The 26,513-nt window shown below is 40.8% G+C and overlaps 1 protein-coding gene across 1 annotated transcript in view; it reads right to left on the bottom strand.

Annotated features, from left to right (window-relative positions):
• Window positions 1-8,712: 8,712 nt before the first annotated feature.
• LOC143296656 (bile acid-CoA:amino acid N-acyltransferase-like) overlaps window positions 8,713-26,513 on the bottom strand; it is a 35,564-nt gene continuing 17,763 nt past the window's right edge. Inside the window, exon 4 of the mRNA XM_076608685.1 lies at window positions 8,713-8,801. Within this exon, the coding sequence (XP_076464800.1) occupies window positions 8,713-8,801 (89 nt within the window). The remainder of the gene's footprint in view (window positions 8,802-26,513) is intronic.

Below are 26,513 nucleotides of genomic sequence, written 5' to 3'. Positions count from 1 at the left end.
GATCAGAAGGTATTTCACGAAATTCTGTACACAGAAAGAAAAACAGAAGATACATGAAATAGGAGATGCTGAACACAAACTAACAAAAACTGTCAGATTTGCTGGAAGGACGTATCTCATTAGAAGAAGCATTAAGAGCTTTAATAACAAACAAAGTGATAAGAGCCCTGCAACAGATGTTGTGATCATATACCTTTTCAATTAGTTTTCAGAGAGAGAGAGAGAGAGAGAGAGAGAGAGAGAGAGAGAGAGAGAGAGTGAGTTAATCGTCATTGAATAAAAGAATATATTGACAGTGGAGTAACAAAGTACAATACAAAACATTTTACCATTAGGACACACAACTTAGATAATATCCATTGTTACTTCACTCATTAACTCTGGTATTGGTTATGTTTTATTTTTGTAGTTCTGCAATATGTATAGATGCTACTGAACACTGGGCTTGCACTAGAGATTGACTTGTTTACAGTTGGACCAACAGGGCTGTGTGATGAATGGTTTCTCAGCTGCAATGGGAAGTCATTTGTAGCTTTGTCTTATGTGAAGGACCATGAGTCTGAAATTAGGAGGCAAGGCTGCATTGCTTTTCAGGGCTGCATCTCAACACCCACTGTCCCCAAACCCTTTGGGCTAAGATAGTGGGAATGTAACCTGGCCAAGAAACTCTCCACTTGAATGACATTCTAGCCCAGGTAGTCAGGACAGCAGTTAACTTCAGTACTGTCCTGGTGGTCTTGGACACGACTATCGTACAGTTGCATTTTATGAGAGAGAGAGAGAGAGAGAGAAAGAGAGAGAGAGAGAGAGAGAGAGAGAGAGAGAGAGAGAGAGAGAGAGATTTGGATTCGGATTCTGGTGGATTATTCAAAAAAGGCCTTAGCCCCTTATGAAGGGGTGGTGTGTAAACTTATTTCGAAAACATTATGACATACATTATATGATACAATAAAACAAAACAATACCTAGATTGATAAACAGGAACAACTAAATGACCGGATTTTGAATGCTATGTATAGATAAGTTGCAAACTGTCTGACTTCTTCTTCACTACGTGACGTCATAAGCAAAACTAGTTTAAACAAAGAAGGCTGCGAGTAATATTTCTGGGGAATGAAATTATACCTTAGTTCACATAACTTTGGACAACAAAACATGAAATGTAATTCGTTTTCTTCTGCATTTGTGCACAATGGACAAATAAGATCATGATCACTAAGCTGTGTGTATCGAAAATGATGAACTGCAATGTCTGAAAGCCGAAACCTAAATCTTGTCATGACATATTTTAAATGTTTTGCCAAATTCATGGATAAATACGTTGGGACACAATGTAAAGAGTTGATCTGATAATACACATGAAATCTATCACTTTCTTGCACATGAGCATTCCATTCTTGCCATCTACAATCAATTAGTCTGGTGCAGAGACTACGAATAAATCCTGAGATATCCCCCACTCCTTGGTTAAGCCAAACAAATCCCAAACCTATTTTGTTACCCAATTAATCTTGCCCCTTACATCCGAATCACACAACATAAGCTTTTTTGGGTAATCTTGATTCATCTAATCGTGTTAATTTCAGCCAGTACCTGATGCACCTCACAGCTGAGTACAGATGTATTGGATACCTATTTGTTTCACCATATATCAAATTGTTTGGAGTTTCTATTGATACTTTCAGAAATTTCTTTTAACATAAACAAATGGACTTTCTCACAATACATTGCAGCATTATCAAGACCCCATATTTCTGCGCCATATTGAGTAATAGGTTGAACTTGAGAGTCGAATAATCTAATAAACACTTCAAAAGATTGATTACCTAAACTAGATAACTTTTGCATAATGCACAATGCCGCACGCTTTCCTCTGCTTGCAAGATCTTTACAAGCAACAGTAAAACTCAGTCTTGTTGAAAAATAAAGACCTAAATATTTATATATATTCACAACAGGCATAGCTACTCCTTCATAGACCCAATGTTCTCTTGCTCCCAAATACCCACCCTTGCTAAATACAATGATGTTACTTTTGGACATATTCACATTTAACTGCAGAGCTGTAGCTGCTCTATGTAGACTATTAAGTTGTGTTTGAAGACCAGTTACTGTTCCAGACATTAAAACAACATCATCTGCCAAAAGCAGAATGAACAACTGTAAAAGATCAGTAGTGAATTGTGCACCATGTCTACCATTATTCACAACTTCATGGATCAATTCATTAATAAAGAGAGAAAACAAAATCGGACTACAAACGTTACCTTGTTTTACACCGCTTGTGCACTGTAAAAAGTCAGTCATCCTCCCCCCACACCTAACTCTAATCTTCACACAATCATACATACTCATTATACACTTAATTTCTCTCTCACTCCATATTTTAACAGAATAGGCCATAATATACTTCTATTTATGGAATCAAAAGCTTTTTCAAAATCAATGAAAGCAACATATAGTTTATGGTTAAATGAAAATTGTTTTTGTATAAATGCCATCAAAGTATACATATGATCTACAGTAGAATAATTGCGTTTGAATGCAGCTTGATATTCTCCAGTAATGTTATTATTTTCAACCCAATCTTGCAGTCTGTGATTAATAATTGTGCAATACATCTTACTAGTTGTGTCGCAAATAGAGATACCTCGGTAATTACTCGGATTATTTACATCTCCTTTCTTATACAGGGGGAGAACAATAGACTCAGTCCAGTTTTGGGGATAAATTCCTTTATCGAAAAGAGCGTTGAAAAACGTTACAAAGAAATCTAAAATCAATTCAGTTTTACATCCATACTTCAATAGTTCCCCAATGAGAGAGAGAGACAGAGATACACAGAGACAGATAAAGAGACAGTGACAGAGACAGTCAGAGAGAAATTACCCATATCCACCAATGTTTCAGTTATATCCAGTTCAGGTCAACTGTGTCTCAGTCCACACCCGTTCGTTCCACTGTCTCACTGGAAAGTGCCGTGTGTTGCAGATTCCTTAAATACAGCTGTGACGTCAAAAGGGAGAGTGAAACTCTGCCCGCTAATTGCGCGCGCAGTCGTGCCGCCTGTTTCCGCTTGAACCAGACAGAGGTCGCGCGCATTGCTGACGTGGATGATGGGACGATGTGGTGAGTGAGGCCACACGGCAGTGAACAGCTGGCTGCAGTTTATTTCAGACCACAGACATGCTCTGTTATCACCTGGCGTTGTGCGCGAATGAGCGAGCATGTGTGGACTGTTGGTATGTATTTTATTTGTGTCCATTCGAGCTTGTGTGTGTGTGTGTGTGTGTGTGTGTGTGATGTATGTTTGTGGAACGTGTGCACACGTTTGTTTTTATGTGTTTGCGCTCCCCCCCTCTCTCTCATATTGTGTTTTGTTTTTCCATCAGTGTTACCTAATCTGTGAAGTTTTAAGTCTGAAGACTAACTTTTGGCAGGAGGAGAAACAAGGATACTGACACAAAGAAGGAGAGGGGAGGAGAGGGACAAATAGACAGACAGACACAGAAAGAGAGAGAGGGAAAGAGAGATAGAGTGTGTGGAACACAGAGACAAAGAGAGAGAGAGAGCGCATCCGTTATCTAAAATTTGACTCCCAAGTCAAATCTTCGTCCTCCTCATTGAATTTATTTCCTTTTTCGTGACAGCAGCATGTACAATGCAAAACTAAACAGATCTCATCAGTGCAGTTCATTATTTCATTCATAACTGAAACATGTTTGGGGTTTGAGGAGAAAAAAGGAACGAGAAATAATCTGCTGCAGCTGACCTACCTCCATTCTTCAAGATTCTTCAGCAGCAGACTGAAAGCAGCTGCAGCAACAACAAAACTGCACGCACTAGAAAAGCAGTGTTTTTGGCTGGAAATCTGCGATTGCAAGACACTCATTCTAACGAAGATATGGAACATTACATGATAATTTTATTATGAAAAATGTAACAAAATAAACAAAATTCAAGACACCGAGCTGAAATAGCTGCAGCGCGTATGTTACATAGAATCCTTGGAACAAATAGTGTCCTGGAAGAGATGGGGCTGTAGATAATAATTATTGCGATTTTTGTAGGAATGAAAAGGACAACATTGAGCACATATTCTGGAGATGCAAACATTCAAAACACTTTTGGTTTGAAGAATTACTGAGGGTAAAATATGTAACATGTACCAACATTTAAATAACTGAAAGCATGGTACTGCTTTGCATTGCTCAAAAGGTAAACACAGACACAGTTTTTGACCTGCTGATACTTCTTGGAAAAAATATACATCTGTAATGTGAATTTGACAAAATTAATGCAGACCCAATTTAGCAGCTTTTGAAAGACACATTTCCTGGTGTTTTCAATAGAATAACTAGTATTCTTAATGTAAAAACAGAAATAATTAAGAGACATTATTTGAATATAATTGTATAAGCATAGCCTACTATATTGCACACTGATTATAATAGATAAGATAAGAATAAAGATAAATTGCGGAAAACCACAACCAGATAATCAGCACACACCCGCACCCACCAACCCCCCACCCACCCCTCACACGCGGATTACTTGATTAAACAAGAATAATAAACATATGTTCTCAAAGAAAAGCATTTCACATATTCGCTTTTAAAACATTGCAATTAATTTTGACATCGTAATTATTAACAGAAATATATTTAGAATATGGACGTTAGCATTAGACATATTGCACTGTACATTCATCCTGTATATTGCACATTCATAATAAGCAATTGTCACGTTTTTAAGCTCAGTAAACACACACACACACACACACACACACACACACACACACACACACACACACACAACTAGAACAAGGTACACGGACTTTCACACATCTCGCATGAGAGTGTACACATGTACACAAACGTGAAGCTAATGGTTCAACACAAGAGCCCATTCATGGCATGCAATCTTTTCCTTCTGACAGAAACAGCTGGCATCAGTAAATAAGCAAACTTCTTGTCTGTCAAACAAGGAATTCTACTGGGATCCGTTTTAGGGTCACTTTTATTCCCTGCTTATTTCAACAGCATGCACTGATAAGAGAAATGGAAATGCAACATAAAACTGATCCAGGAGCTTGTAAACAAACAGATAAACTTCAAGATCACATTCAGAGACTTGATTACTGGACTGAATAAATTCACATTTCTTAAAATACTCCGAAAAATGAGAGAATTACTGTATCAATATGACAACAACAACAACAAAAATCAAACTACTATTCCTCAGTAGAAAGAAATAAAGATATCCAGAATTCTGTGTGAATGAAAATAGTTCACAAAACACAGGGTGATTATTATTCACAAAGATCAATGTTGACCTGAGTACACGACATAGGAGAACGTCTTTCAAACAAAATACTTCAGTTAGCAATTCGGAAGAATTTTTTTCTGTGCACACGTTCTTCCAGTCAGTCATCAATTAACAACTTTATAGAACAGCTGTAGAAACAGGAATTTGAAAATCATTCAAAATATGTATAATGGAGTACCGAAAGTTCCCTAAGTCTAGCATCCCGACTCCCTAATGACTATAAACAACCCAGAATATCATTTTTCCACGACTGGCTGTTCTTCAACAATATTTCAACAAGCAATTTGCGTGTATTACGTTATGTATGGATATGTTCCTAAAAAGAGAAGGGAAGCTTTAAAAATGACCACAGACACAGCAACATGTTATTTTAATCCAAACAAACATATTGCTTGTACAAGTTCACCTTCCTATACTCTGGTGGAAAAATCTGGGATAACAGTCCAGATAATAAAACGTATATTTATACGATCTAGAAAACAACAACATAGTTTCCTTGATTAGAAGAGAAGATTTTAAAATATTGTAAATCAAAACAAACATTGTAAATGGAACTTCCTCCACCATGGAATATCAAACCAATATTACGATAAGAGAGGAAAGGTCTTGAAGATTGAAGATTCACTTGTGATAGTCACTTTATCCAGTAAAGGAATCATTAGAAAAAAAAAGAAAAATGTATTCTTTATCTAATATCATTTAGCTTGGAAAAAAGGCAGTCTAGTGGGTACAAACCTTGCACGTTCAGATCGGAAGCAATTAGATTTACTCACAGTGCTAAAACCCATCTACCAATGAACAACTCAAACCAGCGTGATGAACTGATTTTTCGAGGTGATAACATCGTTTAAATTATGTGACTTAGACGCATCTTGATTATTTAAGAAATTCTTTGAGTCCACGGTAAAGGAGGGGTGGCCATCGATTCTACCACACCGCAAGCCGTGTTCTCCAGATCTGTCCAGACTGGTGTACGTACACCAGGCTTTGCAAAACTAAACCTGTCGATTCAATTTTTCTTTTATGTTCATTCTTGTTAATTCAGTATCCACTTAAAAATATTCATATGCAGTAAACAAGTCGATGGTGTAGTTAGTATCACTGTATGTGTTCTGTCATGAATTCGTTATTTTTCTTCATTGTGAGGAAGAAAAAACAATGTCATGCCGTCTTAAAACCCAAATGTGTGTTCCAACAATTGGAATTTGCCTAATTATGGCTTTCTGGATCTTAAATGGGGAGACTGGGACCACACAGTCAAGTGTCATCCACTTCAAGGATGCGTCTTTGGGTGTGTTTCTCTAATTACTTGACCAACACTGCAAGTGTCTGTCTCTCTCGGGCCTGGTTAACGCCGGGATATCATTATGACAGGAAGCGTAGAGTACAAAATGGACCAAATGGACCTCAATAGCAACATCGTCATCGTCATCGTCCTCCTCCCCCTCCATCATCATCAATACAAACAAAACAGTCCCAAAGTCTGTGGCCTTTCATGCCCTGATCTTTTTTATTTTTTAATTTTTACGAAAGATGGGTTTTCAGAAATGTCAGTATCCGTTTCCAGGAATCTTCCTGTGCAGCCGCGTGGTCAGTTGGGTTACCGCCCCACCGCATTTCCAGATCTGTGAAAAGACAGAAACAACAACTTGCATTCTCATCTGGGGTGGACATGTGACGAATTCCTCCTGACGTGAAATAGTGTGACAAAATGTTTGTTGTGGTCTTCATCAGCTGTGTCATTTGATTATCGTCTGCTATTGGTCATGTCTCATACAGATTAACTCTCTCCATACGAACGGCGAAAGAGACGACGTTAACAGCGGTTTCACGCCAATTACCATCATCAAAATATTACAAGCGGAAGGCTCTTATACTGAAGAGGTGAATGTTGACAAAGAATACCACAATTCTGACGACGGAAGCTAAAGGTTGGGTCATTCAGACACCCACTGGACATCTGAAGGGTCTGTGTAGAGGAGAAGCGAGGACTGGTCGTACTGAGTGAGTTAACTAACATTTACTGCATCTATTCCGGCGAAACAGAAACACTGCGGAAGTGCATAAATGGAGATTTATGTGAGACAAAGAAATAAATACATTAACACTTTTGTGACTGATTACGTGTACTTTTGTCTTTTGGAGGGATGATTTTGAATTGTACTTCTGGTGAATGGTCAACTTGTGAAAGAAAAACTTTGAAGAATGGAATTATTTCCATAAAGAAGTAGACGTTCTTCAAAACATCGGAGCAATGACGCTTTCCAGTGTACTTTTGTGCACTGACAGCTCAAGTAAAAAAAAAAAACCCAAACAATTTCAATAGCTTCGGACACTCAGTTTGAAGCCATCACTGCTTATCGCTTTCCATCAATTTTCATAAAAAAGATGAGTTACAGAAAAAAAGGGAACTCAGAATCTAGCGCCTTCGTTCACATTTCATTTGAGACATACAAACAACAAAAATGGCAGAAAAAAACCGTACCAATTCAAGTTAGCATTTATTCAATATGAAATAAATCTGTTGATATCACCAGCTCCATGGAACAGCTAACCAGAACTATACCGGTGCATGGTAGCTCAACTATGTTTTGTACCAATGAAAACCTACATGATATAGATAAATTAAACAACGCAATAATGAATCGACGAGCTAATACATTAACTGATGCTCTTGGTAATATAAAATACACAGATATTACAGACACAGAGAACGATACAATCACACCAAGTTTTTTTTTCTCCATTGCCTTGATGGTTCTGTTTTCTCAATACATATTATTTCATTATGACTATCGCAAAGTATTTTCATACACATCGCATATAATGTTCAAGTTGATAAAGTTTTCAGATTACAGTGATACCAGATTTACTATTGAGAGAAAAAAAAGAAACAACAGAAAAACAGACAGAATTGTAGTCAGACTACAGTAGTTCTTATTGATGTTTATGACTTGTTATTTGTGTCTTGGTCTATTTTTGCAGTGTCACTGATTTTGCAATGAAAACGGGATGCACGTGTTCCCAGCCACAAACTCTCTCATCACACTTACTCCAAGTAGGGTGAAAACAGAAACTGCAGTAAGGGGTGTACGGTGGATCCAGTAGGTGACCTGCCCCTGGATAGTGAACCACCTCCATCAGATGTCTCTTATCCTCAGGGTACATGCTGTGACAGACGTCGGCCAGTTCCACGTTCACCGCCTCATCATCGTCACTCACCAGCATCAGGACGTGGGCTGAACTCTCCCACACCTGACCCACAAACACACGTGCTCGTCAGCCCCATCCCCCAATCTGTGTGTGTGTGTGTGTGTGTGTGTGTGTGTGTGTGTGTGTGTGTGTGTGTGTGTGTGTGTGTTTGTGTGTGTGTGTGTGTTTGACTCACAGGGATGAGATCATCTCTGGTGACTGGAAGGCAGTCTGTGGTTTCGAATCCTCTTTCTGTTGGCTTAGCTTTACTTGCGTCGACCCTGCAAACACACGGTTGAGTACAAATAAAAACCTTGTCCCTGCAAACACACGGTTGAGTACAAATAAGGACCTTGTCCCTGCAAACACATGGTTGAGTACAAATAAGGACCTTGATCCTGCAAACACACGGTTGAGTACAAATAAGGACCTTGATCCTGCGAACACACGGTTGAATACAAATAAAAACCTTGTCCCTGCAAACACACAGACCTTGATCCTGCAAACACACGGTTGAATACAAATAAAAACCTTGATCCTGCAAACACACGGACCTTGATCCTGCAAACACACGGTTGAGTACAAATAAGGACCTTGATCCTGGAAACACACGGTTGAGTACAAATAAGGACCTTGATCCTGCAAACACACAGACCTTGATCCTGCAAACACATGGTTGAGTACAAATAAGGACCTTGATCCTGCAAACACACGGACCTTGATCCTGCAAACACACGGCTGAATACAAATAAAAACCTTGTCCCTGCAAACACACGGTTGAGTACAAATAAGGACCTTGTTAACAAGAATACAAGTAAATAATTTAAATTTGAAAAAAGGACACGGAATTAATGTGTCACTCTAATTAATCGTAACAAAGGCGAATATAGAGAAATTCAGAAAGAAGAGAATCAGATTGAATCAGTCGTTTGAAAAAGTTAAACGGTTGACAACCACAGAAAAAGACAGCTTAGCAAACCATCCTGGTTCGTTTAATCAAATATGAGCGAATGTTAATGATCAATCCCAACGCATTTTTGTGTGTTCCGTCCATCATTTGTATTTCTTTTCTTTTCGTTTAATTGTGAACAAGCCCATATAAGTGATAAGCTATCGGGAACGAGCACGTGCATAATATTGAATACTTATTGATCTGTGTACGATTTCGTATTTTCCGAAAAAGACAACTTGGGCGAATGTAGACAGTGCAAGAGCATCACATTGAGTATATAGCACAAAAACCTTTTCATGCACATATTCATAATTTAGAATGTAATGTTGGTGATGAGTGAGGTCTGTTTTAAGAGAGTTATGCCCCTGGATACAAAAGATAACTACTTATTCAACATAACACTCCTCGACCAGGTGCATTTGAGAAATGTGTGTGTCAATGTAACTTCCATACTGAGCAAAAGAAGTTCCTATTTAAACAACAACAAAAAAGAATGTTTTCTATTTCTACGTCAAAAATCAAAGTTAAAGTTTACCCTGGACACATAGGCACACACACAAAAGCACTCACACACATAACCGAAACCGGGTTATCACATAGACTCCCTTTGTTGACACAAGTGGGTCAAAAATCATTCTGACTGGATTCTGAGTAGATTCCATTGTTGCTAAAGAACAGGGCGGATTCTGTAAAGGCAGAAGTTTCACGAACAGATGAAATATTTTACCTGCGTACTGAGTACGCATATTTCTACATGCCTGCAAAACGGGGATCCTCGCAGCACATTTGGAAAGAAGAATCCAAGCCATATAAATGAGAAGTTATCGACAGACACCAGACATTAGGCACACTGGTCATTTCATCAACGGACAAGTGTGCCAACCCATCAATCGGCACATCGAATCAAATAGTTTCAGTTTCAGTTTCACTTTCTCAAGGAGGCGTCACTGCGTTCGGACAAATCCATACACGCTACACCACATCTGTTGAGCAGATGCCTGACCAGCAGCATAACCCAACGCGCTTAGTCAGGCCTTGAGTGCATGCTTACATATTTGTGTACCTATGAAAGTGGATTTCATTTTACGTAATTTCGCCAGAGGACAACACTCTCGTTGCCATGGGTTCTTTTTCAGTGCGCCAAGTGCGTGCTGCACACGGGACCTCGGTTTATCGTCTCATCCGAAAGACTAGACGCTCAGTTTGATTTTCCAGTCAAACTTAGGAGAAAGGGCGAGAGCGGGATTCGAACCCACACCCTCACGGACTCTCTGTATTGGCAGCTGAGCGTCTTAACCATTCTGCCACCTTCCTCCACGAATCAGATACGAATCAAATAAAGATCTGCTGATATCAATAATTAAGAAAAGAAACCTGCATTGGAATAACCATGTACGCTAACAATATCGCGTGAACTTGTTATTACTCAAGAGATGATGATAATTAAAAAGAAAGAAAGAAAGAAATAGAGAAAAAAAAACGCTGCAGAGAAGACACAACAGGAAACCTTACTTCACTCCTTTGCAGACAATCGTTCCGTCCTTTCGATGTAAGTCATACACTGAGTGACAACCCGCAGTGTTGATGGTCACAGCTGCCTTCACCACCTGAAATACAGCGTGACCGGCCTGGTCAGTCTTCCTGATCCTTCACGTCTCTTCTCTCACAAAATAACATTCTGCATATTTAGCAGCGCTATTAAGCCTATCATTACTCGATACATTCATTCGATAATGTTTACATGATGGACACTACATACACTGATACAGAGACACACATTCTCAAACAGGTACAGCCACACACACACACACACACACAAAGTGTGAGTTTGTACACAAATAATTATACACACCTACAACACACACACACACACACACACACACACACACACACACACATATATATGTGTGTGTGTGTGCGCGCGCGCGTGTGAGTATGTACACAAATAAAATATATACACCTACAACACACACACACACACATACACACACACACATATATAATATACATTGACAGATATGCAAAGGGAACACTGTTGCATGAACCATCCATAACAAGAAAAGAGAGAAAATGGAAGGACGGGAGAAAGACATAGAGAGAGGCCGTGCACCTCCCATATCCCTCACACACACACACACACGCGCGCGCGCGCGCACGCACACCACTACGTGTTCGTATAATGGACCAATAAAATCATGGAAAGGTATTTTTACAAAGTACCTGTGGGCATAGCCATGCCATCAGCATTGAATATTCACCTCCCTTAGAAAGGCCCACCACACCGATTCCACCGTTCTTCACTGTAGTGTGTGAACTGAACCATGACACTGCTTCCTGTGAATCACAAACACACACACACACACACACACACACACACACACACACACAGAGGCACGCGCGCACACGTTCATGCATGCACATGAGTGGTTCAGTATCAGTATCAGTAGCTCAAGGAGGCGTCACTGCGTTCGGACAAATCCATATACGCTACACCACATCTGCCAAGCAGATGCCTGACCAGCAGCGTAACCCAACCCGCTTAGTCAGGCCTTGAGAAAAAAAAAAAAAAAAAAATTATGATGAAAAAAAAGAAGAAAAAAAAAGATAGTAGTAATGAAAATAATGATAAAATAATAATAATAATAATAATAATAATAATAATAAATAATTAAATAAATAAAACAATGATGACAAATAAGCAAATAAATATAAAACATGAAGATACACATTCACACATACACCTACACATGGATAACAGATATGCCCCCAAAACGCAGTTTCATAGATATGAAAGCACAGTCAAATACATATAAACGTACATGAGCTCCAACACACACACACACACACACACACACACACACACACCACAAATTTCCCTGCACCTCCTCTACCCCCTCCTCCACACACTCGGAGTTTCTAGTCTATGTATCGCAGCTTCCACGGCACACACACACACACACACAAACACGCACACGCACACACACACACACACAGATGAACACTTACTTGTACAAGCACACACACACACGCCCATATCTCCCACCCCCAACCCCACACACATATATACAAAGATATATATATAATATATACGTTCCAATATCCTGATGCTCCCACAGTGTAGGCATGCATACACTCACATACCTCATCCTCTATCTCACCTCCTCCCTGCACCCCCACCTCCCCCTCACACACACACACACAACACACACACACACACACACACACACACACACACATGCACAGAACTCTCCTGACACTTGTGTACATTTACACTCTCACGCATGCACAAACGCACTCAAAAACATAGACCCACACATACACCCAAAAAACACCCCCCCTCCACCACCCCCCCCCCCCCGCCCCCCCCCTCCACACACACATTCAGTCCTTTGCTGATACGTGCAGTTTAGAATTGCGTGAAACGCGAGAATATCGGTCGACCAGGCGAACTTCTCAGGTGAGCAGATTTCTGTACCGACATTTTCCCCCAAAGAAATAATGCTTGATAGAAGCTGGGGAATTTTCTCTGGACCAGATATTTCGTTGTGTGTCTTGAGGCTGTCATGTATGCGGATTTTCTCTTGTGAATGTGTTCCAACCGAGATTTTTGTTTCAAGGTAAGACATTGTAGTTTTGTTGTATACACTAACATGGTCACTCTGGGTCAAGTCCAGTTTTAGCATCCTGAATTATTGCACCTATTTTACCAGCAATTGTTGTGCATGTATGAAACGATATTACCAATTGTAGATGTTGTAACCCATTTTCAGTGGATTTCGACTCTTATTTTGTACGGTATTTTACTTAATTCTGATGTGGATTCAGTCACTAAACTAATGTGCCACCATCTTGATGTTTCGTTTTTCGTCCCGCAAAACCATGGAAATGCAGCTAATATGTTCAATGGTTTAGGTTGCGAAAATTGGACATTGCCGTAACCCTGGTTCCAATCAATTGTATCCGATTTAGGCAATCTCTCGAATCAGCACCACATCTGAAGGCACGTCGCGAAGAATGTTTTCAAAAAGATGTTATGCAGGGGGTTTTGCAGGTAATTTTATATGATTTCTTGAGACAGATCTTTTCTATCTGTCTTGTCTGTTCTTTGAACCACATAGATTCGTGGGCAGCGTTTGACTCGTGTCACCCCTTGATTGATTGGAATGAACTTGATCGTCTGTTGCTGCAGACAGTGGGTGACTCCAGTAAGAGTGGGGGTGACAGGTTGAGTTGGGCTGTATTTTCTGTCCCTGTGTGCCCACTGAGTGCAGAGATGTCACCCCTTTCATTGATTGGACTGAACTTTTTGTCCACAGGCGGGAGTTTAAAACTTGGAGCTGGGCCAGCGGCCGGCTGTTTTGGCGGGAAGGCGGAGACACGACTGTCTCTGTAGCGGACTGTGGTGGTCCGCTTTAAGCCTTCCTGCCCAACATGGATATCCCGGTGAGTACCCAGCACTTGTTTGTCAGCTGTCTCCTTCAATGGGTGGTAGAATTTTATCCAGGGGAGATCTCCTTATCCCTGCTATTTGCTTGTATCGCAACAAATAAATACATAACAAATGACTAAAAACTCAAAGGAATCGGTCACAGAGTCATGGGTGAGTTCGGACGATCATTGGAATGAGTTCAGATGCCTGTGATCAGGTGGAAAATTTCATTTAACGCCATCAGAAAACAAGGATAAGAATGCTTTTGCGAAACAAAATACACGGCTTTTTCCACTGTCAATTATTCGAACAAACTTTACGTCGAAACTTAGAAGAAAAAAAAAGAAAGAAAATATTATACAAAATAATTTTTGTTCATTTTTTTTTCAAACTTTTTATTTTTAAATGAACTTTTCAAATGTGCATTCGTACTACTAGCACACGACTCAGCTAGAAGCTGAAGTCGGCATTGAAAGAACCAGAGGTCCAGCCTATTTGCAGCAAGTTACTACTGCTGTATTACTGGTGTATCAAAGTAGACTAAATAAACTGCAAGCTTGCATGATTTGCATCATAGTTGCAGTTACCTGTTTTTATACAGTCATTTAGCTGGCGTATTCCTGTATCCACAAAACCCCACATTGGGTAGAAGAATCAAATTCGGTTGAAATACATGGATTTTTTTTTAAATTTTTTTTTTAATTATTGACTTCATACACGAAGATGACAAAAGCAGGGAAGGAGATCTTGCCGAGCCTCAAATACATGCACAACACGTACTGAGGTTCATTTTTTAAAGGAGGACTTTGCATGGAAGTTGATGTATTTCTCTCAAATTAGATACGCTAAGAATGAAAACGTTATTACCTTTAACAGTGTTACTGGGTCACTCCCTGATTGAATAGAAGGGTTTTTTGAATAATTGATAAAAACAAACAACAAAACCCACACCATACAAACAAAAAATCAAATATTCAACCGATTCGACTCCGTTTCAGCACGTGGAGTGTGTATACATTTGACACAGCATGCTGATTTTAGTTACACAAAACATTTCGCCAGTGAACTTCTCGACATTCAGAACATGTTGCGTGTGCGAGACTGCGCAACAGTCGTTTCGACAATTTGTCCTCTGACCGAAAGTTTTTCATCATGCACACACAACAGAGGTAGTGATGAAGGTTTGGGATATCCCGCAGACAGTTGCAATAGATGAAGGAATCTTTCGGAAAATGAATCTCAAACGCATGCACAACTTTCAAAGAGTGCCTGGAGCACACAGGGTTTTCTGAAAGGTCGGGTTTTCTTTCTCCTGCCCCGCCCTTCAGTCCACCGCGCTGTGTCCTCAGTACTAATTGCACTATCAACTGTTGAAACGATTATTAGTGTTCAACAACAAAAAAGCGTTCTGTCTGTTTCGTCAAATGTGGAAGGGTTGGACAAAGAAAACACGTCCTTATGCAATGTTGGCTATGACAGGCAAATGTAACGAAGGTACCCCAATGCCCAGTGCGCGTAGGTTTTCAGTGTTGATTGTTTCTGAACCTTTGGACCCTTAATGAAGCCGCGTTAGCTCGTTCGGGGGTTTTTTTTTTTTTTCCTATCATTATTACAACAAAATTACCAGACTGTACATCTCCAACTTGGTTCTCGTCCAAAGAGTGATCAGTGGAGCTGATTGGCGACCAGGCAACAAAGGGGGCTGTAGTTAACGTTTGCCTGTCATGGTGTGAATGCACGTGGAAATAAAACAGGGTCCTGGGTGTTGCTGCCGGAGGTCAACGGTGTGGACTTCAAGGTAGGTACTTTGATGGGTGCTCTTATTTGTATTTGTATTTCTTTTTATTACAACAGATTTCTCTGTGTGAAATTCGGGCTGCTCTCCCGAGTGAGAGCGCGTCGCTACACTGCAGCGCCACTCTTTTTCTTTTTTTATTAATATATATTTTTTCCTGCGTGCATTTTTTTTTTCCTTTCGAAGTGGATTTTTCTACAGAAATTTGTCAGGAACAACCCTTTTGTTGACGTGGGTTCTTTTACGTGCGCTAAGTGCATGTTGTACACGGGACCTCCGTTTATCGTCTCATCCAAATGATTAGCGTCCAGACCACCACTCAAGGTCTAGTGGAGGGGGAGAAAGTATGGGCGGCTAAGCCGTGATTCGAACCAGCGCGCACAGATTCTCTTGCTTCCAAGGCGGACGCGTTACCTCTAGGCCATCACTCCACTTTATTATGGTGAGTATACCTACATTGGTGAGTCTTGCGCTGTCAGAAGTGTGGTGCGGATTTTGTTTTCCACAATATTCATTTATTGTACGGAAAATTACCAGACTTATTTTTTTTGTAGCAGGGATATTAACAACTGCAGCAGCCGAGTTAAGCCAGTATTATTTATTGTGAGGACAGTTAAACTTTTAGTGTCATAGCAGGGTTATTACCAACTGCAGCAGCCGAGTTAAGCTTTTGTGGTGAGGCGATCGAAGGATTAAGCCTTTACGGAAAATATCTACTTGGAAGAGACGAAGTATTAAGACCGGACTAGAAGTTTGCTTTCTGGATCACCAGGGTTAAAAGCTAGCTTCATATCGCAAAACATCAACGCAGTGACATAGATCGTGTTCCTGTGGAAGGTGATCTCTTCCAGATGGTGTGAAATGGGGAAGGGTGCATCACCAGATGGAGACAGCGATGAAAACGATTAACTAATTGTAGGAAAAATGACACCAGGAGCACGGCAAAAGTGCCATGACACTCCCAACTCACACCCCCATCTCCCTTCTCACCTCTCCCCCTCTCACCCCTGTCTCTCCTGCTCTCCTCTGTCACTCTGGAGCAGAGGGGAATCTGAATGTTGGTGGTGGGGGCCATGGAGGCAAGTCGCGTTCTTTGTCGCGTTCTTTGTCGAACTTCATTTCCCGAGTTTTCTTTGTCGCGTTTTTGTCGTTTTCCGAATTTTCTTTGTGGCGCTTTTGGTAAATTCCCGAGTTTTCTTTGTAGCGCTTTAGTCATTTCCCGAGTTTTCACTGTCGCGCATTGTTCACTTCCCGACTTTTGTTTGTGGCGCTTTTGGTATTTCCCGAGTTCTCATTGTCGTGATTTCGGTTATTTCCGGAGTTTTGTCGCGAATCGGTCATTTCCCGAGTTTTCTCGTCGCGCTTTAGTCATTTCCCGAGTTTTCTTCGTTGCGCTTTGGTCATTTCCCGAATTTTCTTCGTTGCGCTTTAGTCATTTCCCGAGTTTTCTCGTCGCGCTTCAGTCATTTCCCGAGTTTTCTTCGTTGCGCTTTGGTCATTTCCCGAATTTTCTTCGTTGCGCTTTAGTCATTTCCCGAGTTTTCTTCGTTGCGCTTTAGTCATTTCCCGAATTTTCTTCGTTGCGCTTTAGTCATTTCGCGAGTTTTATTTGTAGCGCTTTAGTCAATTCCCGAGTTTTCTTCGTCGCGCTTTAGTCATTTCCTGAGTTTTCTTCGTTGCGCTTTAGTCATTTCCCGAGTTTTCTTTGTAGCGCTTTAGTCATTTCCCGAGTTTTCTTCGTTGCGCTTTAGTCATTTCCCGAGTTTTATTTGTAGCGCTTTAGTCATTTCCCGAGTTTTCTTCGTTGCGCTTTAGTCATTTCCCGAGTTTTCTTCGTTGCGCTTTAGTCATTTCCCGAGTTTTATTTGTAGCGCTTTAGTCAATTCCCGAATTTTCTTCGTTGCGCTTTAGTCATTTCCCGAGTTTTATTTGTAGTGCTTTAGTCAATTCCCGAATTTTCTTCGTTGCGCTTTAGTCATTTCCCGAGTTTTATTCGTTGCGCTTTGGTCATTTCCCGAGTTTTCTTCGTTGCGCTTTAGTCATTTCCCGAGTTTTATTTGTAGGTCTTTAGTCAATTCCCGAATTTTCTTCGTTGCGCTTTAGTCATTTCCCGAGTTTTATTTGTAGTGCTTTAGTCATTTCCCGAATTTTCTTCGTTGCGCTTTAGTCATTTCCCGAGTTTTCTTTGTCGCGTTTTTGTCGTTTTCCGAATTTTCTTTGTGGCGCTTTTGGTAAATTCCCGAGTTTTCTTTGTAGCGCTTTAGTCATTTCCCGAGTTTTCACTGTCGCGCATTGTTCACTTCCCGACTTTTGTTTGTGGCGCTTTTGGTATTTCCCGAGTTCTCATTGTCGTGATTTCGGTTATTTCCGGAGTTTTGTCGCGAATCGGTCATTTCCCGAGTTTTCTCGTCGCGCTTTAGTCATTTCCCGAGTTTTCTTCGTTGCGCTTTGGTCATTTCCCGAATTTTCTTCGTTGCGCTTTAGTCATTTCCCGAGTTTTCTCGTCGCGCTTCAGTCATTTCCCGAGTTTTCTTCGTTGCGCTTTGGTCATTTCCCGAATTTTCTTCGTTGCGCTTTAGTCATTTCCCGAGTTTTCTTCGTTGCGCTTTAGTCATTTTCCGAATTTTCTTCGTTGCGCTTTAGTCATTTCGCGAGTTTTATTTGTAGTGCTTTAGTCAATTCCCGAGTTTTCTTCGTCGCGCTTTAGTCATTTCCCGAGTTTTCTTCGTTGCGCTTTAGTCATTTCCCGAGTTTTCTTTGTAGCGCTTTAGTCATTTCCCGAGTTTTCTTCGTTGCGCTTTAGTCATTTCCCGAGTTTTATTTGTAGCGCTTTAGTCATTTCCCGAGTTTTCTTCGTTGCGCTTTATCATTTCCCGAGTTTTCTTCATTGCGCTTTAGTCATTTCCCGAGTTTTCTTCGTTGCGCTTTAGTCATTTCCCGAGTTTTCTTCATTGCGCTTTAGTCATTTCCCGAGTTTTATTTGTAGCGCTTTAGTCATTTCCCGATTTTTCTTCCGTGCGCTTTAGTCATTTCCCGAGTTTTCTTCGTTGCGCTTTGGTCATTTCCCGAGTTTTCTTCGTTGCGGTTTAGTCATTTCCCGAGTTTTATTTGTAGGTCTTTAGTCAATTCCCGAATTTTCTTCGTTGCGCTTTAGTCATTTCCCGAGGTTTATTTGTAGTGCTTTAGTCATTTCCCGAATTTTCTTCGTTGCGCTTTAGTCATTTCCCGAGTTTTCTTTGTCGCGTTTTTGTCGTTTTCCGAATTTTCTTTGTGGCGCTTTTGGTAAATTCCCGAGTTTTCTTTGTAGCGCTTTAGTCATTTCCCGAGTTTTCACTGTCGCGCATTGTTCACTTCCCGACTTTTGTTTGTGGCGCTTTTGGTATTTCCCGAGTTCTCATTGTCGTGATTTCGGTTATTTCCGGAGTTTTGTCGCGAATCGGTCATTTCCCGAGTTTTCTCGTCGCGCTTTAGTCATTTCCCGAGTTTTCTTCGTTGCGCTTTGGTCATTTCCCGAGTTTTCTTCGTTGCGCTTTAGTCATTTCCCGAGTTTTCTCGTTGCGCTTTAGTCATTTCCCGAGTTTTCTTCGTTGCGCTTTAGTCATTTCCCGAATTTTCTTCGTTGCGCTTTAGTCATTTCGCGAGTTTTATTTGTAGCGCTTTAGTCATTTCCCGAGTTTTCTTCGTTGCGCTTTAGTCATTTCCCGAATTTTCTTCGTTGTGCTTTAGTCATTTCCCGAATTTTCTTCGTTGTGCTTTAGTTATTTCCCGAGTTTTATTTGTAGCGCTTTAGTCAATTCCCGAGTTTTCTTCGTCGCGCTTTAGTCATTTCCCAAGTTTTCTTCGTTGCGCTTTAGTCATTTCCCGAATTTTCTTCGTTGCGCTTTAGTCATTTCCCGAGTTTTATTTGTAGGTCTTTAGTCAATTCCCGAATTTTCTTCGTTGCGCTTTAGTCATTTCCCGAGTTTTATTTGTAGCGCTTTAGTCATTTCCCGAATTTTCCTCGTTGCGCTTTAGTCATTTCCCGAGTTTTCTTTGTCGCGTTTTTGTCGTTTTCCGAATTTTCTTTGTGGCGCTTTTGGTAAATTCCCGAGTTTTCTTTGTAGCGCTTTAGTCATTTCCCGAGTTTTCTTTGTAGAGCTTTAGTCATTTCCCGAGTTTTCACTGTCGCGCATTGTTCACTTCCCGACTTTTGTTTGTGGCGCTTTTGGTATTTCCGAGTTCTCATTGTCGTGATTTCGGTTATTTCCGGAGTTTTGTCGCGAATCGGTCATTTCCCGAGTTTTCTCGTCGCGCTTTAGTCATTTCCCGAGTTTTCTTCGTTGCGCTTTGGTCATTTCCCGAGTTTCTTCGTTGCGCTTTAGTCATTTCCCGAGTTTTTCTTCATTGCGCTTTAGTCATTTCCCGAGTTTTCTTCGTTGCGCTTTGGTCATTTCCCGAGTTTTCTTTATCGCGCTTTAGTCAGTTCCCGCGTTTTCTCCGTCGCGCTTTAGTCAGTTCCCGAGTTTTCTCCGTCGCGCTTTAGTCACTTCCCGAGTTTTCTCCGTCGCGCTTTAGTCAGTTCCCGAGTTTTCTTTATCGCGCTTTAGTCATTTCCCGCGTTTTCTCCGTTGCGCTTTAGTCAATTCCGAGATTTTCTTCCGTCGCGCTTTAGTCAATTCCCGAGTTTTCTTCGTTCGCGCTTTAGTCTTTCCCGAGTTTTCTTCGTTGCGTCTATAGTCAATCCCGAGTTTATTTGTTGCGCTTTAGTCATTTCCGAGTTTTATCGGTTGCGCTTTGGTCATTCCCGAGTTTTCTCGTTGCGCTTTAGTCTTTCCCGAGTTTTATTTGTAAGCGCTTTAGTCAATTCCCGAATTTTCTTCGTTGCGCTTAGTCATTTCCCCGAGTTTTAATTTGTAGCACTTTAGTCATTTCCCGAATTTTCTTCGTTGCGCCTTTAGTCATTTCCCGAGTTTTCTTCGTTGCGCTTTGTCATTTCCGAGTTTTCTTCGTTGCGCTTTGGTCATTTGCCGAGTTTTCTTCTTAGCTTTTAGTCAATCCCGACTTTGTCACTTTCAGTCACTTTCCGAGTTTATTTTTGTAGTGCCTTTGGTCAATTTCCGAGTTTCTTTAATCGCGCCTTTATTCATTTCCCGTAGTTTTATTTGTAAGCGCTTTTGTCCCGAGTTTTCTGGTAGCGCTTTGGTCATTTCCTGAGGTTTTTTTTTCGTGATTTCGGTCATTTCCTGAGTTTTCTTTGTAGCGCTTTGGTCATTTCCCGAGTTTTCATTGTCGTGATTCGGTCATTTCCGGAGTTCATTGCAGCACTTTAGACATTTCCCGAAGTTTCTTTTGTCGCTCTTTTGGTCATTTCCCTAGTTTTGTTTCGATTTCGGTCATTTTACGATATTTCATTGTTACAATACCAGTCTTTCAGCTTACCCGGTCTCCGTCCTTGTGTTTGTCAAGTATCCTTCGTCGCATTTCCACCAGTTTTGAAATCCTTCATTTTCCGATTGAACCTTTTTCGCGCTCCCGACAGTTCTGAAATGTCTCCTTTATTATTATTACTTTTATAATACTATTATTGTGTTGTTGCCCTTTGGTCACATTTTTCTCTCTGTGGAATTGTGTTGCTTTCCTGGGGAAAGTGCATCGCCACAGTGTAGCGACACCCGTTGTATTAATAACGTTTTGTCGCCGTGGGTTTCTTAAACTTGCACTGCACAAGAGACCACCGTTCATCGCCTCATCTTTGTGACTAGTGACCAGCCCACTGCTCAAGGTCGAATGGAGGGGTATAAAAAAAAAATTCCGGTGAGCATATTGCATGTTACTTGTCAAAACAGTTTTTCTCTTTTGAAGTGGGGGCTGCTCTCCACAGGGAGAGCACGTCGCCACAGTCCAGCGCCACTTTTTCTTTTTGAAACTGTTTGCCCGGGACAAATCTTTTGCTGCCATGGGTTCTTTTTACGTGCGCTAGGTGCTGTTGTACATGGGACCTCGGTTATTGTTTTAATCAAATGACCAGCACCCCAGAGCACCACTCAAGGTCTGTCTATTGAGGGGTAGGGGATGGGGTAAAAATACCCGGCCTGGAGTATTGTATTGTATTGTATTGTATTGTATTGTATTGTATTGTATTGTATTGTTGTCACGCAGATTGCTGTGAAATTCGGGATGTTTACCGTGGCCAGTGCTTTGACATAGTACAGCATCATCCCTTTTTTTCTGTTTGCAAGTGTGTTAATATTATGTATCAAAGTGATTTTCTACAGAATTTCGCCCATAACATCCCGTTTGTCGCCGTGGTTTTTTGCGTGCTTGAAGTGCCTTGCATGCCACACGGGACCTTGGTTTATCGTCTCAACCGAATGACTACGCGCTCAGTTTTGATTTTCCAGACAACTTGGAGAAAGGGCGCGAGCGGGATTCGAACCCATACCCCCACGGAGTCTCTGTATTGGCATATTTTTTATGAGCGTCTTACCATTCTTCCCCCTTCTCTCCATGTAGGCCAGTACATTTCCATTGTGCACAATGATCGCTTTTTCATGTATGCATGTATATTTGAGGGTTTACTATGAAAAGTGTTTTCTACAGAATTTTGTCCATGACAAAAACACTTTGTCGCCCGTGGTTCTTTTTCGTGCGCCAAAGTGCTTGCTGACATGGGACGTTGTAGTCATGATCGACTATGACCATCAGAGGCGGTAATTGCCGTTCCCGACTAGATAATCTGGGTTGTTTCTGTTAAAGTTTCAGTAGCTCAAGGAGGCGTCACTGCGTTCAGACAAATCCATATTTACGCTACCCACTCTCGCAAGCAGATGCCTGACAGCAGCGTAACCCAACGCGCTTAGTCAGGCCTTGAGGTGCGAAAAAAAAGGTTGGAATAAATGATAGATAAGCTTACACAAAATAAATAAATAATAACAAAAAAAAAAGAGGTAAATAAGCAAATAGATGTTAAACATGAAGACACCCAGTCATGCATATACACCCACACATGTAATCAGATATGCACCCGTAACCTGCAGTTTCAGAGATATGAAAGCACAGTCAGATACTTAATAACTACATGAGCTCCAACACACACACACAACACACACACAACATTTACCCTGCACCTCCATCTACCCCCCTCCTCCACACACTCAGTTCTAGTCTACATATAACAGCTTCCACGGCGCACACAACACACACACACACACACACACAGAGACCCAGTTGAACCACTTGTTCAGACACACATACAACATTATGCAAAATCTCCCACCACACACACATTTACACATATATATATATATATATTATATATATTTATATATATATTACAACCCCCCTATATCAATACACTTATATAATATATATATATATATATATATAACATTTATACACATATATATATATATATATATACACTTATTTATATTATATATATTATATAATATTTATATATATATATATATATATATATTATATATATACGTTCAATATCCTGTTGCTCCCATGTGGTAGGCGTGCATAATTCACATACCTCATCCTCTACCCACTCACCCCGCACCCCACTTCCTCCCCCTGGGGTCTGCACTGGGGGTCCTCGGGTTTTTTTTCTCCTTTTTAGTTCCCAGGGTCACCATCACATCATGCTCTTTCATGATGGTGAGCTTTTCCTTCTCCTTTTATAATTTTGTTTTATATTTTTTTTTTAATTGCCTTGATCGGTACTGTCTGTCTTCTACTCCCCTTCAAGTCTTCTTTTCACATACTTCCCTTTGCTCTGCGATCTCCTTAGGTCCGTCGAGTTTGGCATGTGCCGAATTGCGACCGTGTCGGTGGGGAAAGAGATCCTGGTGATTGAGCAAGCCAGCTTGCAACACGGTTCACATTGGCTCCAACTCTCCTAGACGGGAGGGTAATGAGGCCCGCATGTACAAGCGGCTTCTCATGAGGGATGGGTCAGGGTTTTCAGTTTTTTGACTGGTTTGGAACTATGGCGTGTGGGTTTTCTGTTCCCGGAAACTTTGCACTATCCTTTACAATGGATTAGGTTGAACTCTGAGGGCCGCTTTATCTCTCCTGAAGCCTGGATGGAACAAAGTTTTTCTTTAGTTCTGGCCCCTTGTTGGACTCCATGGTGGGTGGGTAGGGAGAGATGAATTTCCAAGAAAAATTATGGATTCAAAAACATACCTCAACCCCCCAAAGAAGAAAGATGTCTGAGGACAGGTTGTCCTCAGATTCAGAAGATGAGAGACAAGAAGATTTCTGAAAACTGGCATGCATGGATGGTGATTGAGGGCACAGACCCTGAAAAACCAGTGACTGATCTCAGCCTTTTATTGTGGAGAAATGCATTTGCGGGGATGCAGGAATCTCCTAAAACGTCCACACAAAACAATAAATCCAAAACATTTTGGGTGAAGTGTTGAAGAAAAAAAAGACAAAGTGACAAGATGCTTCAGGCAACCTCTTTTGGGGGGGGGACAGACAATCAGGTGTTCTCCTCATAGAACTCTCAATTCCATCAAAGGGCGTCATTCCGATGCCCTGATATTGAAAGGGATCTTGAGTACGGAGATAAAAATCCGAAATGAAATCACAAGAGAGAGTAACTGATGTCCATCGCGTTACAATCAAAAAGAGATATCAGCGAGTTCCTACAAATACTTTCTTCTTGACCTTCTGTTCTCCCGTCCTTCAGAGTCAGTGAAAGTAGGGTTTCTGAGAGTAAAGGTTTCACTGTATGTTCATTATCATGAGATGCTTCAGATTGTCAAAATATTGGATTGTCAGCGGAGATTGTCCTGGAGAGGAGATTTGTGGATCATGCGCAAAAGGCCAAAAATAGTGGGCCGTGTCAAGATCGGTCTGTTGTGCTAACTGCAGGGCTGCCCATCCTCTTCTTCAAGAGACTGTCAGTATGAGAGAGAACATGATAATGACAAGGATTGCGCGACAGAAAAGGAAATACCTGTCTATGAAGCAAACAACTTGTCCCACACTGTTGTTACTATCATACTCCGACGCGCTCAAGAAAATCCCAGAAGGTATAAATCATCTACTGTTTCATGCCAGACGGTGAAGTGGACTTGGGTCAGGGCGCAACGCTCCACAACTCTGATAAAGAAAGATCAGGCAGTCAGGACTGTAGCAGATGGACCCCACAAACTGCCTCACAATCAGTCCAGACAAGTCAGACTCGAAAGTAAACAGGAAAAGGAGCAAAAAACTGATCATGGACAAGACGGGCCCACCCTACGGGTTGGAAGATACAACATTCCTTCTCGACTTCGGGTATGCGGTTGAAGGGTAACCCTCCTCCTCCTTGTAGGAAGCCTTCAGCGCTATCGATTGTCCTCGGGGAAAGGAATCGAAAACGAATTGGCCATCATCCAACTCTCAAAAAGCGATAAACATCTAGTCAGCGAAAGGCTTGTCGCGCGCCAAAAATCCATTTGAATCTCTGAGTGAATCGGGTTGGTGATATGGAATCTCTTCTGTATAACAGCTGATGGAAAAGCTCTATTCTTCAATGGAACATCCGAGGGAATCGCGGGCGAATTGTCAGAGTTACAGGTACTTTTGTACAGCGAAAACCGTGTGTGCTAAGGGGCTTTTGCAGGAACTCTGCAGAGAGATGACACACTTTCTTGTTACAGGCTTCAATGTTATTTCCAATCTGCTCAACTGAAAAATGAAGTGTGAAACGGGAGGGTATCTTTATTAATACTTAATTCTCTTCTTCATAGTTCGCTTAAACTAAATACTACTTTAAGGGGACTGTAGCTGCACGTGTATCTCTGGAAAAAACTATTACCATTTGTTCCTTATATTTACCCCCTTCCATCCCTGTTCATAAACAAGATCTTTTTGACCTATTTTCTCAACTTCCAAAGCCTTTTTTGCTTTTGGGCGATTTAAATGGTCATTCCCCACTTTGGGGAAGTGAAGAAACATCTGCCCGGGGTCTACTTCTTGAAAATATTTTTACAGAATTAAATTTGTTGCTTAAATACTAAAACTCCAACTTATATTCAGTTATCCACCGGCAAACTGTCCTGTTTAGATCTGGCTGTTTGCGACCCCTCATTAGTCTTAGATTATGAGTGGGGAGTACTTGAAGACCTATATGGTAGTGATCATTTTCCAACTATATTAACTCCTTCTACCTTTATAAACACTTCCCAGACTGAACACCTAAACTACAAAAAAGCTAACTGGGATCTTTATACCACAATCATACGATCAGAGATCCAAGAAGAGATCCTTCAAAGTGAAGATCCTATGCAAATATTCTCAGACTTAATTATTAAATCTGCCAAGAAATCCATACCATCTTCTTCAAACAAGTTTAGATTACCTAAAACGCCTTGGTTCAATGAGGAGTGTCGCCTTATAAATAAAAAAAGGAAAAAAGCACTACGCTTAGTATTTCGTCAACCAATAGCGGAAAATGTTCGAGCTCATCAACATCTCAGAGCTAAAGCACGTTTCATTTATAAAACAAACAAAAATCCTGGAAAAATTTCTGCTCATCCATCACTTCTAAAACAAGTAAGAAAAAAGTGTGGAGAATAATTAAAAATATTAAGGGGAAAAACACCTGCCCCTCCATCAACCATCTGAAACTGGCAGATTCACTCGTCACAGACAAAAAAGCAGTGGCCAATGTACTAGCATCCTCCATTGAGAGTCATTCTTCTACTAAGAACAACAAATCTCCCTTATTTTTGAAAAATAAGAATTTAAAAGAAAAAAATCCATGTAACTTTAATTCTGACAATATAGAAAACTACAATGTTCCTTTTTCCCTCTCAGAACTCAAATTGGCGCTA

Source organism: Babylonia areolata, chromosome 21, assembly GCF_041734735.1.
Source record: "Babylonia areolata isolate BAREFJ2019XMU chromosome 21, ASM4173473v1, whole genome shotgun sequence".
Taxonomy (NCBI): domain Eukaryota; kingdom Metazoa; phylum Mollusca; class Gastropoda; order Neogastropoda; family Buccinidae; genus Babylonia; species Babylonia areolata.
Note: the sequence above shows the minus strand (reverse complement) of the source record. Positions and strands in the feature narration are given on the sequence as shown.